Below are 15354 nucleotides of genomic sequence, written 5' to 3'. Positions count from 1 at the left end.
AACTGGTAGAAGCCGACCTCAGGGAAGAATCAGTTTGGATTCCATAGAAATGTTGGAACACTTAAGGCAATACTGACCTTACGACTTATCTTGGAAGAAAGATTAAGGGAAGGCAAATCTACGTTTCTAGCATTTGTAGGCTTAAAGAAAGCTTTTGACAATGTTGACTGGAATACTCTCTTTCAAGTTCTCAAGGTGGCAGAGGTAAAATAGAGGAAGCGAAAGGCTATTTACAATTTGTACAGAAACAAGATGGCAGTTATAAGAGTCGAGGGGCATGAAAGGGAAGGGAGTGAAACAGGGTTGTAGCCTGTCCCCTATGTTATTCAATCTGTATACTGAGCAATCAGGAAAGGAAACAAAAGAAAACTGCGGAGTAGGTATTAAAGTCCATAGAGAAGAAATAAAAACGTTGAGGTTCGCCAATGACATTGTAATTCTGTCAGAGACAGCAAAGGACTTGGAAGAGCAGTTGAACGGAATGGATAGTGTCTTGATAAAGATGACCATCAACAAAAGCAAAACGAGGATAATGGAACATAGTCGAATTAAGTCGGGTGATGCTGAGGGAATTAGATTAGGAAGTGAGACACTCAAAATAGTAAAGGAGTTTTGCTATTTGGGGAGCAAAATAACTGATGATGGTCCAAGTAGAGAGGATATAAAATGTAGACTGTCAATGGCAAGGAAAGCGTTTCTGAAGAAGAGAAATTTGTTAACAGTGAGTATAGATTTGAGTGTCAGGAAGTCGTTCCTGAAAGTATTTGCATGGAGTGTAGCCATGTATGAAAGTGAAACATGGACGATAAATAGTTTGGACAAGAAGAGAATAGAAGCTTTCGAAATGTGGTGCTACAGAAGAATGCTGAAGATTAGCTGGGTAGATCACATAACTAATGAGGAGGAACCGAAGAGAATTGGGGAGAAGAGGAGTTTGTGGCACAACTTGACAAGAAGAAAGGACTGGTTGGTAGGATATGTTCTGAGGCATCAAGGGATCACAAATTTAGCATTGGAGGGCAGTGTGGAGGGTAAAAATCGTAGAGGGAGACCAAGAGATGAATATACTAAACAGATTCAGACGGTACTGGGAGACGAAGAAGCACAGGATAGAGTAGCATGGAGAGCTTCATCAAACCAGTCTCAGGACTGAAGTCCACGACAACAACACGATTGTGTTACTATTTACAATGAATTGTTTCAGTGCTTTACAATCAGAAACTTTCTATTACCTTCAACAAGTATTGATATAACAGCACGGTCTTTTGCAATATAATCTAAGAGGCTTTTAGCATCTCTTCATTTGATAGTCTGTATGTTAAAGTGGTAGTTGTGGGGTATAAATTACAAAGTATGAAATTTTTTGGAAGAGTTAGTTTATCTGGTCTTCTTGGGTACGAAAAACAAGGTGCTGGTGCATTAGGAAGCATAAATAAAAGGTTCACTTCATCTTCTTTCTAATCTCTTTGCAGCACAAAACCCATCCATCATTTGTAGTCATAAGAACAAGCAACAAATCCTGTAATCTGTTCAAATGGCATGTAGTCTTCAACTAGATCAACATGAATTTTATGGAGTCTTTAAAACAAGAAATAACTTTTGCTTTAACTTTGGCTTTGCTTAAAGGAATGAATTCTTGATACTTCTGAGCTCCTGTCGAACTCTAATAAGTTATTTTTGGAACACATATAAGAATGATGTATTGCGAGCCAAACTATCTCAGATTTTTTTAAAAAAATCTGTAGCTAAGAATATTTTTTCTTTATTCTGATGATTTGTCTTACAATGCACTATGGCCATGGAATTACTCCAATGGAACCCTTGGGCCCATCTTGCGGCACAAAATAATAATTTCCAGCAAAATCACACATAACAATGGCTTCATTCCAAATTAGTGGAGTTTTGTTCTCAAAAAAGCAGATTGTTGTTTTGCAGCACAGTCATGTCATTTTAGATGTGTACACTGTGTACAAAAATCTTCCACAAATCTCTCTGTTGATTTGGTTACAGCTGAAAGTTTTTTGAGGTGGCATTGTGCATGTTGCTCCAGTTACTGGTCGGCGAGAGTTTCAATGTATGCTACGGGTTACAGGAATTTGGAACTGCATAGATGGAGAATTTTAGATGGACAGAAGGTAAGCCAGGAGGTTTGAGCCTGATTGATATGGCTTCGCAGAACTATACTGACGAGGGCTAAGGATTAGCAGAATCTGAACAGATGGAGGTCATTGTGAAATGGAGGGTGGAAGTCTAAGATGGGTAATTTGATGGAGCCATTTGGGAGCTTTCATGAGCAAAGCATCAACGCAGGAACAGTGCGTTGGGATTGGGTTCTGGCTAAAGTGAGAGTGAGGAAGAACTCCACCGGCTGTCATACTCATCCACCTACAAACCCTGCCACACAGCGACCCAATTCCAGAGACCCAGCAGGACCTCCAGCCCACCTCCTCTCCCTCGAGTCCACCTCTCTCCTCACCCATACCACTCCCTGCACTCCTACCTTCTATTTGCTTTCTAAAGTCCGTAAAGCCAACCACCCAGGATGCCTCATTGTAGCCAATTACTGTGCCCCCACAGAGAGAATTGCTGTTCTCGTAGATTAACAGCTTCTGCATATTACCCACTACCTACCCTCCTACACAAAGATACCAATCATTTCCTCCATTAACACTCCATAGTTCCTGTTCCTTTAACACACGGTGCCCTACTCGTCACTATTGATGCCACCGCCCTTTACACTAACATTTCAAATTCCCATGACCTTATTGCTATTGAACACTACCTTTACCAACACATTACATATTCTAAACAACAAACTCCTTCACCATGACCAGCTATACCCTCACCCACAATTACTTCTCCTTTGAAGGCATTACCTACAAACAAATGTGGGGTACAGCTATGGGCACCATCCCAAGTCAATCAATTCTTTGGCCATCTAGAGGAATCCTTCTAAACACACAGAATCCCAAATCTCTCGTTCAGATTCACTGATTACATTGTTGTGATCTGGATCAAGAGTGAGGATACGCTATCTACATTCCTCCAGAACCTCAAACAATTTCTCTGACATTCCCTTCACCTGGTCCTATTCACCCCATCAAGCCACCTTCCTCGATGTTGACATCCAACTCAAAGATGGCTGTATTAATATGTCTGTCTATAGCAAACCTATCAACAAAAAGCAATACCTCCACTTAGACAGCTGCCATCCATTCCATACCACCAAGTTCCTTCCATACGGCCTAGCCATCCATGGCCATCGCATCTGTAGGACGAGTGGTCCCTCTCGAAATATACCGAGGGTCTCACTGAGGCCTTCAGAGACTGTAATTACTCTCCCAACCTTGTACAAAAACAGGTTTGCCATGCCTTACCTTTCTAGTTGCCCAACACCTCCCAAAGTCTGGTGAGACCAGCCATGGAGGGATTTTCCTCTTGTGACTCAGTACCACCCAAGACTTGAGCAACTGAACTACATTCTCCATCAGGGTTTCGACTTCTCTTGCTGTGCCTTGAAATGAGAAATGTTGTACCCACTACCTTTCCCACCCCTCACACAGAGAGATTCTGCAACCCGCCACAAATACACAGTATCCTCATCCATCCCTACACAACCCCTGCTCCCAACCCTTGTGTCATGGCTCATATCCCTGTAATATGACATAGATGCAAGAGCTGTACCACACATCCTCCCACCACCACCTACCCCAGTCGAGTAACAAACATCACCTACCCCATCAAAGGCTGGGCTACCTGTGAAACCAGTTATGTGATCTACAGGCTTAGCTGGAAGCTGTGTGCTGCATTCCACGCAGATAAAACAACCAACCACCCAGCTATCCACATGAATGGCCACTGACAAACTGTGGCCAAGAAATAACTGGACCATCCTGTTGTAGAGCATGCCGCCCAACACAACATTCCTCATTTTAATGACTGCTTCACAGCCTGCACCATCTAGATCCTTCCCACCAACACGAGATTTTCTGAATTGCGCAGGTGGGAACTCTTCCTGAATTTGTCCTATGTTTCTGTAACCCTCCTGGCCTAAACATTCATTAGTCGTCGTCCTCACCCATCTACCCCCCCTTCCCCGCCCTCCATCTAACCTCCAAATTGCACCTAGCTGCACTACTCTCCACCACCTCCATGCATGCTCCCTGCAGCATTTTACTGTCCCACACACCCTGCTCTCCCTCTCTGCCCCAGCCTCCTCCTTACCATCTCCCAGTTACCACTCACATTATGTTGAACTGTGCGATAAACCTGAGTTCGATGTGGGGTGGATGGACTACTGTGGCCTGTTGCTGGGTTGTGAACCACTGAGGGCTACGGCCGGACAGAGCATCTCCGTCGTTTCTAGGTCCCCTGGTTTAATACATACATACATGATGAATGTTATGTGGAAGACATCTTGGTGGTGCTAAGAGTTATTGCAAATGACCAATATCTTCGCTGCATGGTTTTGTCCTATGCTTCCCAAAATTTTCTTTAACACCAGGGTGGTGCAAAAAACTTATTTTACTTCCATGATTGATCAGATTATTTGCTTGTCATTAGACAGGCAAAAAATACATAAAGAACTACACATATTACAACAAACAGCCATGCATCCATATAATAAAAAAAAGTGAGCACAGGAAGCAATTAAAAGAAATAAAAATTTTGCCTGATGACACACTGCTGAAGAGTATCTCAACAGCTAGAGGAGCAACTGAAGAACACAAATGTCAGATGCAGTTTACAAATAAACTATTCTCTGAAAGTGCAGCTTAGACAAGTTAGCTGACAAATATAACAAATTTTCAAATTATGGAGTCCACAAAACACGTCACACGAATTGTGAGAAGTTTTACATTGGACACAACAGTTAGGAATTTTTATATCAGGTTCAGGGAATACACATATCTACAGAACAAAACTGCATTTGGACAAGACCTGACTGAATGCAAGTGTACTGAAACTAACACCAACTGCAACATGTAAGTTGCACATACAGTTTTTAGGGGCTGCCTATAGAAGCTTTTGGAAGAAATACAGGAATAAGAAATGCCACCCCACAAAACTTCTAATGAACCAAACGAATTTACACCATACAGGAACTTTTCACTGTATGATCGGCTGTTACAGATCTTGCATGTCATAATGATGAGGCTCTGTCTACCTGTTTTCACACTGGCACTGTGCTGCCCTTGTTTTCTTGGTTCTGGTTTCGTGGAATCATGTGGCTGCTGCTTTTTCTTGTTTTCTCAACTGCTGTCGGTTAACTTTACTGTGTATTGTCAGTTCTGGTGGGGTAATTGGAAACGATTTTGTGAAGTTATGATGATTTCAAGTAAGTGCTAGCTTGCTGAATTTATGTGAATTATTTTTGCAATTTTAAGACATAATACCTTGAAATACAAAGTCTGCTCTTGGATTCTTCACATGACATCATAGTAAGTTTACATTTACCCCATTGTGTCCAGAGTAAATGGAAATTGCAATCTTAAAGTGTGGACTAGATTTTGATTTGCCAGCAGGGTTAACTGTAAACCAACACTGTTCTACAACTAATGAACATTTTCCTGAACAATTAGTGTTTACAATTACCACAACCAAATGTGAAAAAATACCAAAATTAGCAATTTTTAAAGTACTTTATCAGATGACGTTAAAAATGAGGTAACAGGGTAACATATTCCTAGTCAGTACACACAAACAGAACAAATAAACAAAAAAATATATGGATAAGCTTTTCTCCCCATGTGATTTTAACAGGGCCAAACACAAATCTGTCACGAGGTTGTAGTCTACCAGGTAAATGACTCACCAGCACACTAAATGAATGTTATTCTGAACATCCATTTCCATTAATTGTAAACTGACGTGGCTAGCGTGCCCATCAAACATCAAAATGGCACTTTGTCAGGGTATTGGGGATTTTTACAATATTTTTGTACGTGATGGATAAAAGCCGTAGTGAACCACTGACAAAACCTTGGTTCCTCCCTTTAGTGATTTGCTGAAGCAGTTTACAGTCTCCCTGGTTAGATATTAGACAAAGTCCAGCTCTGAACTGCACCATTCTTACACACATTGAGGTCACAAAAGTCATGTGATACCTTTTCTTATCATGTCAGAGTTAAGAGTTCCTTTTGCATGGCATAGTGCAGCAATTCGATGTGACATTGACTCAAAAAGTTGATGGAAGCCACTTGCAGAAATATATTGAGCCACACTGCCTCTATAGCTGAAAGTAGATGGAAGCCGCTTGCAGAAGTATTGAGCCACGCTGCCTCTATAGCTGCTCATAATTGGGAAAGTGTTGCCAGTGCAGGATTTTGCGCACAAACTGATCTCCTAATTAAGTCCTATAAACATTCAATGGGATTCATGTTGAGCAACATTGATGGTCAAACGATTCTCCTAGCCATAATGTTTTTCAAACCAGTCACGAACATGATGCAGTCTCATCCATAAAAATTCTGTTGTTTGGGAACATCAAGTCCATGGGTGGCTGTAAATGGTCTCAGTTTGTTCAGTTGGACCACAAGACCCAGTCCATTCCACGTAACCACAGACCATACCATTACGCAGCGACCACCAGCTTTCACAGTACTTTCTTCAAAACTTGGATCCATGGCTTTGTGAGGTCTGTGCCACATTTGAGCTCTAACACCAGCTGTTTCAAGCTGAAATCAGGAGTCACCTGACCAGGCCATAGTCTTGCAGTTATCTAGGGCCCAACTGATATGGTCATGGGCCCAGGAGAGGTGCTGCAGGCAATGTTGTCCTGTTAGTAAAGGTAGTCTTATCTGCCATGTTCCGCCACAGCACATTAATATGAAATTTAGCCACACTATACTAGCCAATACAAACATTCAATGCCCCAGATTGATATCTGAAGATATTTCATAAGTTGTTGTTTGTCTGTTACAACTGACAACTCTATGCAAATGCAACTGCTCATGGTCGTTACGTGAAGGCCATCAGTCACTGCATTTCAGTGGTGAGAGGTAATGCCTGAAATTTGGTACACTGCACACTCGCTACACTGTGGATCTCAGAATACTGAATTCCCTAACGATGTCCAAAACAGAATGTCTCCTGTGTCTAGCTCCAACCACCATTTCGCATTTAAAGTCTGTTAATTCCCATCTCACAACCATAATCACAAAGGAAATCTGTTCTAATGACTCATCTGAGTACAGTTGATGGCTTGATCATAGCACTGCCGTTTTATACATTGTGTATGCGATATTATCACCAGCTGTAAGCGCACATATTGTTATCTCATGACTTGTCACCTCAGTGTATGATCAATGGTACAAAATGAGTGCATCTACAGCAATGCAGGCCAAAACAGTTGTAGATTCGCTATCTAACCCAGCACAGACCCCATGAAGAGGCTTCCACAAGAGCCTCCATTTCGGAATGAGCAATTAAACTGGCCAATGTAGCTTCAACGTGTGGAGGGAGAGCTTGAGGATACTCAAGGCTTCATTCATCCACTGTTATCCTCCAACCTAAAGAAGAAATCAGAATAAAATTAAGCAAATCCTGTGTAAATGTTTATATTTAATATCTTTCTTTAAGTCTATAATTCTGGACACAGAAAAATTTAGACTCCACCCTTCAATTCAGTAGTATATGACACTTTGGGACACTATAAGCTGCTTTTGCTTCCTTAAATGTTTCAATTTTATAACATCATGCACAGCTGTTGACACATCATTTACAGTGTAACTGATATTTGGACACTTTTTTATGTATTTCCTTGGCGTTTTTCAAAACCTGATATGAATATCATCATACTGGTTTACAATCTCCACTCAGTATTGGAATCCATTTACCCCACTTTGTAATTTTTTAGTGGGTAAATGTAAAAGTCCAATGGATGTTATTTACATGAAATTAAGGAATTTCACTGTTGCAATCTCATTGGAACAATAAAGTAATTTAATAAAACAGAAATGTGCTTATCTTATCTATAAATAAAGGAAAAAATACTTTTTCCTTTCAAAATATGGAGCTGCTAGACTCAAAATAAAAAGCTCAACAATTAACAGAATTCAACAATAAAAGAGAGAGGGAAGTTATGTCAAAATAACATGCAAAGGTTGAAAACAATGTTTTCTACAATTACACCCAATGTCTCTCTAGTAGTTTACAATTATCCCAACTGACCCCACACATTGCAGAAACCTATTTGGGATGCCAAATATTTATAATTTTAAACAACATTTTACTGTGGACCCATGCTTAAGCTCTAGTTTAATTGCATTTTAACTAATATTTTACAGGGGACTGTTGAATAAACCTAATTCTTTTTTAATTGCACCTTAACTGATATTATTTTGTTTCACACCGAATGTTGAAGATTGTATCCTAGACTTTGTAACATGCAACTGTAAACACTGCTTATGGTCAGTGTTACCTAATGATGATGCCCTCTCAACTGTTTGTACTGTAGCTATAGGCATTTCCCATAATTTTATATCAGATTTTCATACCATGTGACAATGTTAATCATGGCTATATGTTTCATATGCCTCTTTTGATAAATACAGGGACAGATGTAGGTACATTAGTTCCTCCTCAAACAATGTGAATCACACTACTACATGTAATGTTTGGTATCTTATCGTAACACTATTATTCATAAATATGTACATTCTTTTTAAATCAATGATCATTATCATTAACTAATTCAATGAATAAAACAAATACTTGTGATCACAGACTACTGTGGTTTTTTACATACTGTCATATACTGGATCACTTCTCTTCAAAGTGACCAAGTCATCCCTCAATAATTCCACCAAAGTCACCATGATTTATGATGATCCCATGGACATTACAAATGGTGCGACATGGTTCTTAATAGACTGTGTGATCACCACACATGGCAATGCATGCTCTGCAATGTGGTCCTACACTGGACACTAGGTTAGTATGAAGTTCTTGTGGTAGGGCATTCCATTCCTCCATATGCGAGTTTGACAACTGTTGGATAATCACTGGTGCATGTGGGTGTGCTGCAGTATGCCACCTCAATGCATCTCACACATGATCTAAGGGATTTATGTAAGGGAAGGAGGGGGGGAGGGTGGCAGGACAGGCCAGCCCATCTGCCAAATATCTTCTCACTCCAACAGCTCCTCCACAATGAAGTTCAACAATTCACACATTGTAATACACACAAAACAAAGTCTGGACCAATTGCACCACTGAAAAGACCCTTATGTTCCAAGATTTGGAGCTCAGTACATCTGAGCACCATTATGCCTCCCCCAATACCATAATACGTGGAATACCGAAAATGATCACCTTAAACAATGCTGGATGTACCGTCATATGGCAAGAGATGGGAATATGTAAAGCGCCCAGAACTGCTCTGTATAGCTAATTTGAGAAATAAATCTGAAACTAGAACCATCCAGCAGAATTTAGCACTGTCAGGCAGTTTCTGAGGGCATTAACAGATGTATATGTATCACATGAATGAACTCTTAAATAAAATTTGATCAATCACATTAACCAAATTGTTTAGGTATAAAAGATGTTTGCCTCTACTAGTCATCACAACATGCATCCCAAGTAATTATGAAAAGATTTTTTGGGCAGTTTCATATAGCCTACAAAGTTAAGAAAAGCATGCCAATCCATACCACTTTTGAAACATGCACCTTATCAATTTCGCGTGCATACGTGTTTATCACTTTATGTTGAATCACAAAGACTTTCCATCATAATTATTAACACGGAGCACAATAATCATGCGCAAAAAATAAGAATTCATATGTTGTTCATTTGAAAGACATGATTTCTTCTTGCTAACAATATTCACTCACTTGATTGTCTCAAATTTAAACAACTACGAGAAAAGTTGTCAAAACCACGGCGTCTTCAACTTATAAGAAACATATCATGCACTTACACATTATAATCATTAAGAAACATCTAGTGCAACTTACATTCTGCATGTATGACGGAAAGGATGAAAAAATACATGGCACGGCGCCGCATCTAATGCGAACATTTGATAAAGACGTTCGATCAATGTCTACTTCTCGGAAGTGGAGTGAACATATTCTACTATGTTTTGTTGGTTTCCAGTCTATTCGTCGCAATGCCTTGATCCATAAACTTTTCCTTGCGCTGTCCTTCGGGAAACTATGTATCGCGAACATAAAAGATTGAAAGTAATGAGTAAAATAATTGAAACGCTGCTCCCTATTGGAGGCGTAAGTTTTAGATTAGCTCCAGCATTTACCTGTGGAAAGTAACAGCTGATTTTCCGCTTCTGTTTGTGCATCCGGACGCAACACATGTAACCATTTTTCCCACGTTTACGTCAATATTTCGATGAACAACACATCAATACAAACACGCTACTGGCAATGTTTTGAGCGCAAACAAATGGCGGTGCTGGCTTCAAGTTTACGGCGTCTTCCAAGGGGCTTCTTGGTCGTCATCCTCAGATTCTAACCTCCTTGGGTCTCTCACACACGAGCGACCGATCGCAGCGATCTTTCGCATGCGTGTTCCAAGGGCGACCAGTCGCTTCGTAGATAGCACGTTTGCGGTAAAATCGCAGTGATCCGTAGCTGATCACGTGGAAATAAAAGGCTTTTTCACATCGATAACAAACAAAAACCATGGGCTACAACTCTTGTAAGAGTGGCAGATCTGCAACTGTTGTGGGTCTCGCAAACAACTGTTGAAAAATGTTGACAAGTTTTAAATTCTTGCAAACACACATTCGGTGTTTCGATTTTAGAGAAAAGCAACGGAAATGGATTCTGACTGAAGTTGCATTAGCAATTTGTGCTACAATTCTTGGTGTAATTGCCACGAAAATCAACCTAACAAGAGATTTTGTGGTCCAGAAAGTTTTTGTTGCAAGTTTTTGTTGTAAAAGACGGTATTTCTTCATTAAAGCTTGTAGATTGGAATACAGTGGTGTTGATTAAAACTTCATCTGACCCATCATCGTTATCATCATTACCCTCTTCAGTGGTGGCTAAGTGGGGTACATTAAATGCTTCTGATGAATCCTGAAATATTAATAATGTAAGTTTTAGAACACTGTGCCCCCTAAAGCTACTTATTAATACAGCAATTAAATTTGAAAGGTATTTTTCTTACTTTTATAGGAAACATCTACAAAAGAAGAATGGGAACAAGTATCAAATGGGTTTGAAACAATATTGAACTTACCATACTGTATGTATTGGTGCAATACATGGCAAACACATTGAAATAGTGCAGCCTGCAGGAACTGCATATTATAATATAATTACACTGGAACATTTAGTGTTGTGCTGTTACCATTGGTAAATGCATATTACAACGTAACCAGTTACGAAGTAGGTACGCAATGAAGTATTTCAGACGGTGGTGTCTTTTCAAGATGGGTGAGTGATTTTCTAAGGGAAAAAGTGCTCTACCTAAGCCAAGACTACTTCCTGGAAGAAACAAGGATGTGCCATTTGTTATTGTGGGAGATAATGCTTTTGCTCCTTTAGAGTACACGATGAAACCATATGCAGGGTGGCAACAGAAAAGTAGCCATGAAAGAATGTCTTGCTCTAGAAGAATTGTGGAGAGTTGTTTTGGAATACTGTCAACAGTTTTTCAGTGTCATTTAACAACTATGCACTTAACTAGGCCTACTGAAAATGCAACATTACTGACTTCTGCAACTGTATCTTTGCACTATTTAAAAGCTATAAAGAAAGTGCCACAGTTTACTCACAACTTGGCAGTTTGATATGGAAGATCCAGAAACAGGCAGGATTCAGATGGGAGTTGGAGAATGTCTCTGCAAAATAAATGTCTCCAGAGAAAGGGAGGCAACACAGGAAAAACTGCAAAGCAAAGCATATAGAGGATGAATTTGCAATCTATTTTATATTCGATGTTGGTAATGTGAAATAGCAAGACAAATGTAATTACAAACTCCAAAACAAAACCCTTATAGTTTTAGTTATGAACAATATATGCCATTCATTTGCAAAATACTTTGCATCAGATGTTGACAAAGTGATATGAAAAGTGAAATAAATAAATTTTCAGTGAAAATAGAGATGTAATTACAAAGTTTCCGACTAAAAACCTTCCAGCTTCAGTTACGCTAGTGAATGACATTTTATTTACTATTGTAAATATTTTTCTCCCTCGTTTGTTCACGTCCTCCAAAATCTTCATACGCTCGTAAAATATCCATTTGAGAATATAGATTTCAGTTGTCTCAGGCCCACTTTCAGTTTTGACCATTTTACAATGTTCAGATTGTACCGTGTTTTCATATATGTCCATTTCCTTTCACACTCTTCAAGCGATACACCAACTTATCTGAAATTTCTTTCGGTAAATCTTTCTTTTCATATCTGTCTTTATACGCAGAATCAGAAGGATCCCAGAGGTTTCTCCATTTCAATTCTATCAAAAACTGAGTTGTTTGATCTGTTGACCACACGTTACTCGCTATTGTCGAAAGAAACACTGCTGACGAAGAAAGAAATACAGCAGACGACATGGCAAATGCGCATGCGCACATCACACAACTCTGCCATGTTTGGCTCATTCAACTCTAGACAAATCTTCCCTCAACTACTTGTTCAAACTTGCAACTTCAAACAACTGTTGACAGCAGGTAAGAACTAAATCAAACTCCGAGCTGAAAACAGTTGACAAGCGAGTTTGCTGGGGTTGGTTTTCAGTGCGAAGATGCCTTAAGGCAATCTGATGCATCGCATGCGATTCGTGCATACATACGGCTGATGGTTATCAGGAATGGGTGGCAAATACGTGTGCGACCCGCGTGAGCTTTTTTGTTTCGCCTACGTTAAAAACAACTTTAAGTTGGAATTTATGGTTATTCAGGCATCATTGACTACTCTGAGAAGTGAAGTGCAGGCTGGAATTGTCGCTTATAATAAGAAATATACGCAAGAAAGACGCGGAAACATTCCACGAAGTCTTTCCAATGGCTGCATTCACACAGGCCATCGACGGACGTCTTGTCATATCAAGTACCGTCGAAGTTTCTCTGGAGAAAGTTTTGACGGTGTCGTCGTCTGATAAAGGAAGTTAACTCACTTTCGCCGTGATAACTAATGTTACAGTAGTGAATTTCGTGCTCTTGTGTCTTCTTTATCTTATTTTATTTCTGTGCTTTGTTTTCGTGGAAAATTTCAAATGTTCCATGACGACTTGGAACAGATATTTTTTTCCTTTGTGTGTGTTCTCCCACAAGCGTGGTCATACATCTGAAAGCGAAAAATTTACGTTTTACAATAACAGAACAGAGCTGACGCCCAAACTGTATATACTAAGAACATAATTTGATGGAGCCATTTTCATTAAATACATCTCTTCATGAAGCTATTAGGAACTGGACAAGGTAAATAGGTTCTACTTATTCCCTAATAAATGCCCGATTTGTTTGTTTGTATATATAAATAAATGTAGCTGGTTTGAAATGCTGTTCCACTTCTCAGCACAAAAATGATCAAGAATACATGTTGGGATGTTTGTTTTGGCCACAAATAAACTTCTAGTGTTGTTAGTTTCTCTGTTCAGATGCCATATTACGATTTTCTGTAGCACGTACAAATACGATAACTCATCACCTTTAGTTAAGTAATTAAGTACTGGGCTATGTGAACGGGCATGAGTGTTGCAGATAAACTTAGAGCACAGTAAGGGCAACTGCCACTCAGAGTCGTCTTCTGGAAAAACAGGAAGTGGATGCGGCCCTGATCTGGGAACTTGTTTATACATGGGGGGGGGGGGGGGGGGGCGGAGGAACTAGAGGTTTGTTGATTATACAAGAACTCAACTCCAAACATGTAATAATGTTAAAAATGAAATGTCCTTCATGCTGATGGTGGGCTTCTTCCAGGTGCTTAATGACCATCAGAATGAAACACTGTACGGAAGCAAGCACAAGGGAGAATGTATTTGCCTCAGCTTACCTTCATTACAAGGACAGCTGCTCACAATTGAATGAACTGGTTTGTGATACTAGTGCCCACAACCTGACACAGTGGAGCAATGATACCAAAAGCAGAGGGGAGTACCTCTTGTAATTTCTCCTTGAAAGCAACTTTGAGAACTGGAATAGGGGTCGGGAAACAACCTTCAGGGGGAGAAGATTGGAAGATGTAACTGACTTAATTTTTGGGCCCCTCTCAAGGGCGGTTATATAAAATAACAGCATGTGGTGATGGAGCTATCCTTATCTGACAACATGTTTGAGGCTGAAATGGGTGTTAAACAGACCATTTTCTATTGAAATTTGGAGAAAACAACAGGATTCACATAGGAAAGACCTAAACCCACGCTTATCTGAAATCAGAACATCATTATGAAACCGAGTAAATCTTGAGGAAATGGCATAAGAGGCCGGCCGGAGTGGCCGAGCAGTTCTAGGCGCTACAGTCTGGAACCGCGCGACCGCTACGGTCGCAGGTTCAGATCCTGGGGCATGGATGTGTGTGATGTTCTTAGGTTGGTTAGGTTTAAGTAGTTCTAAGTTCTAGGGGACTGATGACCTCAGAAGTTAAGTCCCATAGTGCTCAGAGCCAGAGAAATTGCATAACAACTGTCCAATCGCCAAGAAGTGCACTAACATGAATGTACCCTGATAGAACAAATAAACTTGAATTGCAAAGGGAACAAGTAAGGCCACATATTCAACATTGCAGGAAGGGAAGAACAATGGGCAAATTAATAGGGTACCACTGCCAAATACAACTTTGCAGTTCAGCAAACAAAACTATAGTCCTTGAAGATACTCTGAAAGGAGGTGGAAGATACAGTTACTTGTGCCAGACTGAATCAAACACTCACCAGAATGCTACTGAATCTGGGAGGCACTTAATGGTCTCCTGAAGACCAACTTCCCCCAATGCAATCTGGTCGATACCATACCAATATTTATTCCCTTGAAGGTACTGGTTTACAGGTAACCAGAGGGAGAACTGAACCAGCCAAAGAATGCATAAAAAAGAAAGAAAGTAGGACGTGGGAATATTTCAACCATTCCTGACTACTGCAACAAGCAGGAGAGGGACTGATTAGATTCCTATGCAGATTGTTTAGAGCCAACCTAGCAGCAGGAGTCATTCCTAATGCTTGTAGGACACTGAAGGATGTTTTCATTCTGAAGCTAGGGAGAATGGATCATATAAAGGTTAAGGATAGGAGATGGACCAGTCTGTCCTCCTTCCTACTAAAGTACAGAAAAATAGGTTAACGTGCACATTAGGGAAAGGCGGTTGACTGAGGTTCCTCTACATGAAAACCAATGCAAGTGTATCAACCAAGCAAATCATGTGAAACGGCACTTGGCCAACT

At 40.1% G+C, this 15354-nt stretch overlaps 1 protein-coding gene across 22 annotated transcripts in view; it reads right to left on the bottom strand.

The window, feature by feature from the left end:
- Positions 1–15354, bottom strand: part of LOC126356296 (oocyte zinc finger protein XlCOF6.1-like) — a 57144-nt gene that overhangs the window by 20725 nt on the left and 21065 nt on the right. For 3 of the 22 annotated variants that reach the window (XM_050007205.1, XM_050007212.1, XM_050007214.1), the window contains exons 2-3: positions 11747–11812; positions 10262–11045 (exon numbers count right to left, since the gene is read on the bottom strand). The exons of 9 other annotated variants lie outside the window; for them this stretch is intronic. In XM_050007205.1, the coding sequence (XP_049863162.1) occupies positions 10262–10318 (57 nt within the window). In that variant the 5' untranslated portion in view covers positions 10319–11045; positions 11747–11812. Of the gene's footprint in view, positions 1–9962; positions 10162–10261; positions 11046–11746; positions 11859–12087; positions 13068–15354 lie in introns of those variants that run through there. 10 more of the 22 variants (XM_050007216.1, XM_050007198.1, XM_050007207.1 and 7 more) reach the window with 8 other exon arrangements.

This window comes from Schistocerca gregaria, chromosome 3 (genome assembly GCF_023897955.1).
Source record: "Schistocerca gregaria isolate iqSchGreg1 chromosome 3, iqSchGreg1.2, whole genome shotgun sequence".
NCBI lineage: Eukaryota > Metazoa > Arthropoda > Insecta > Orthoptera > Acrididae > Schistocerca > Schistocerca gregaria.
The sequence above is the reverse complement of the archived record's forward strand: the minus strand, read 5'-3'. Positions and strand labels throughout refer to the sequence as shown.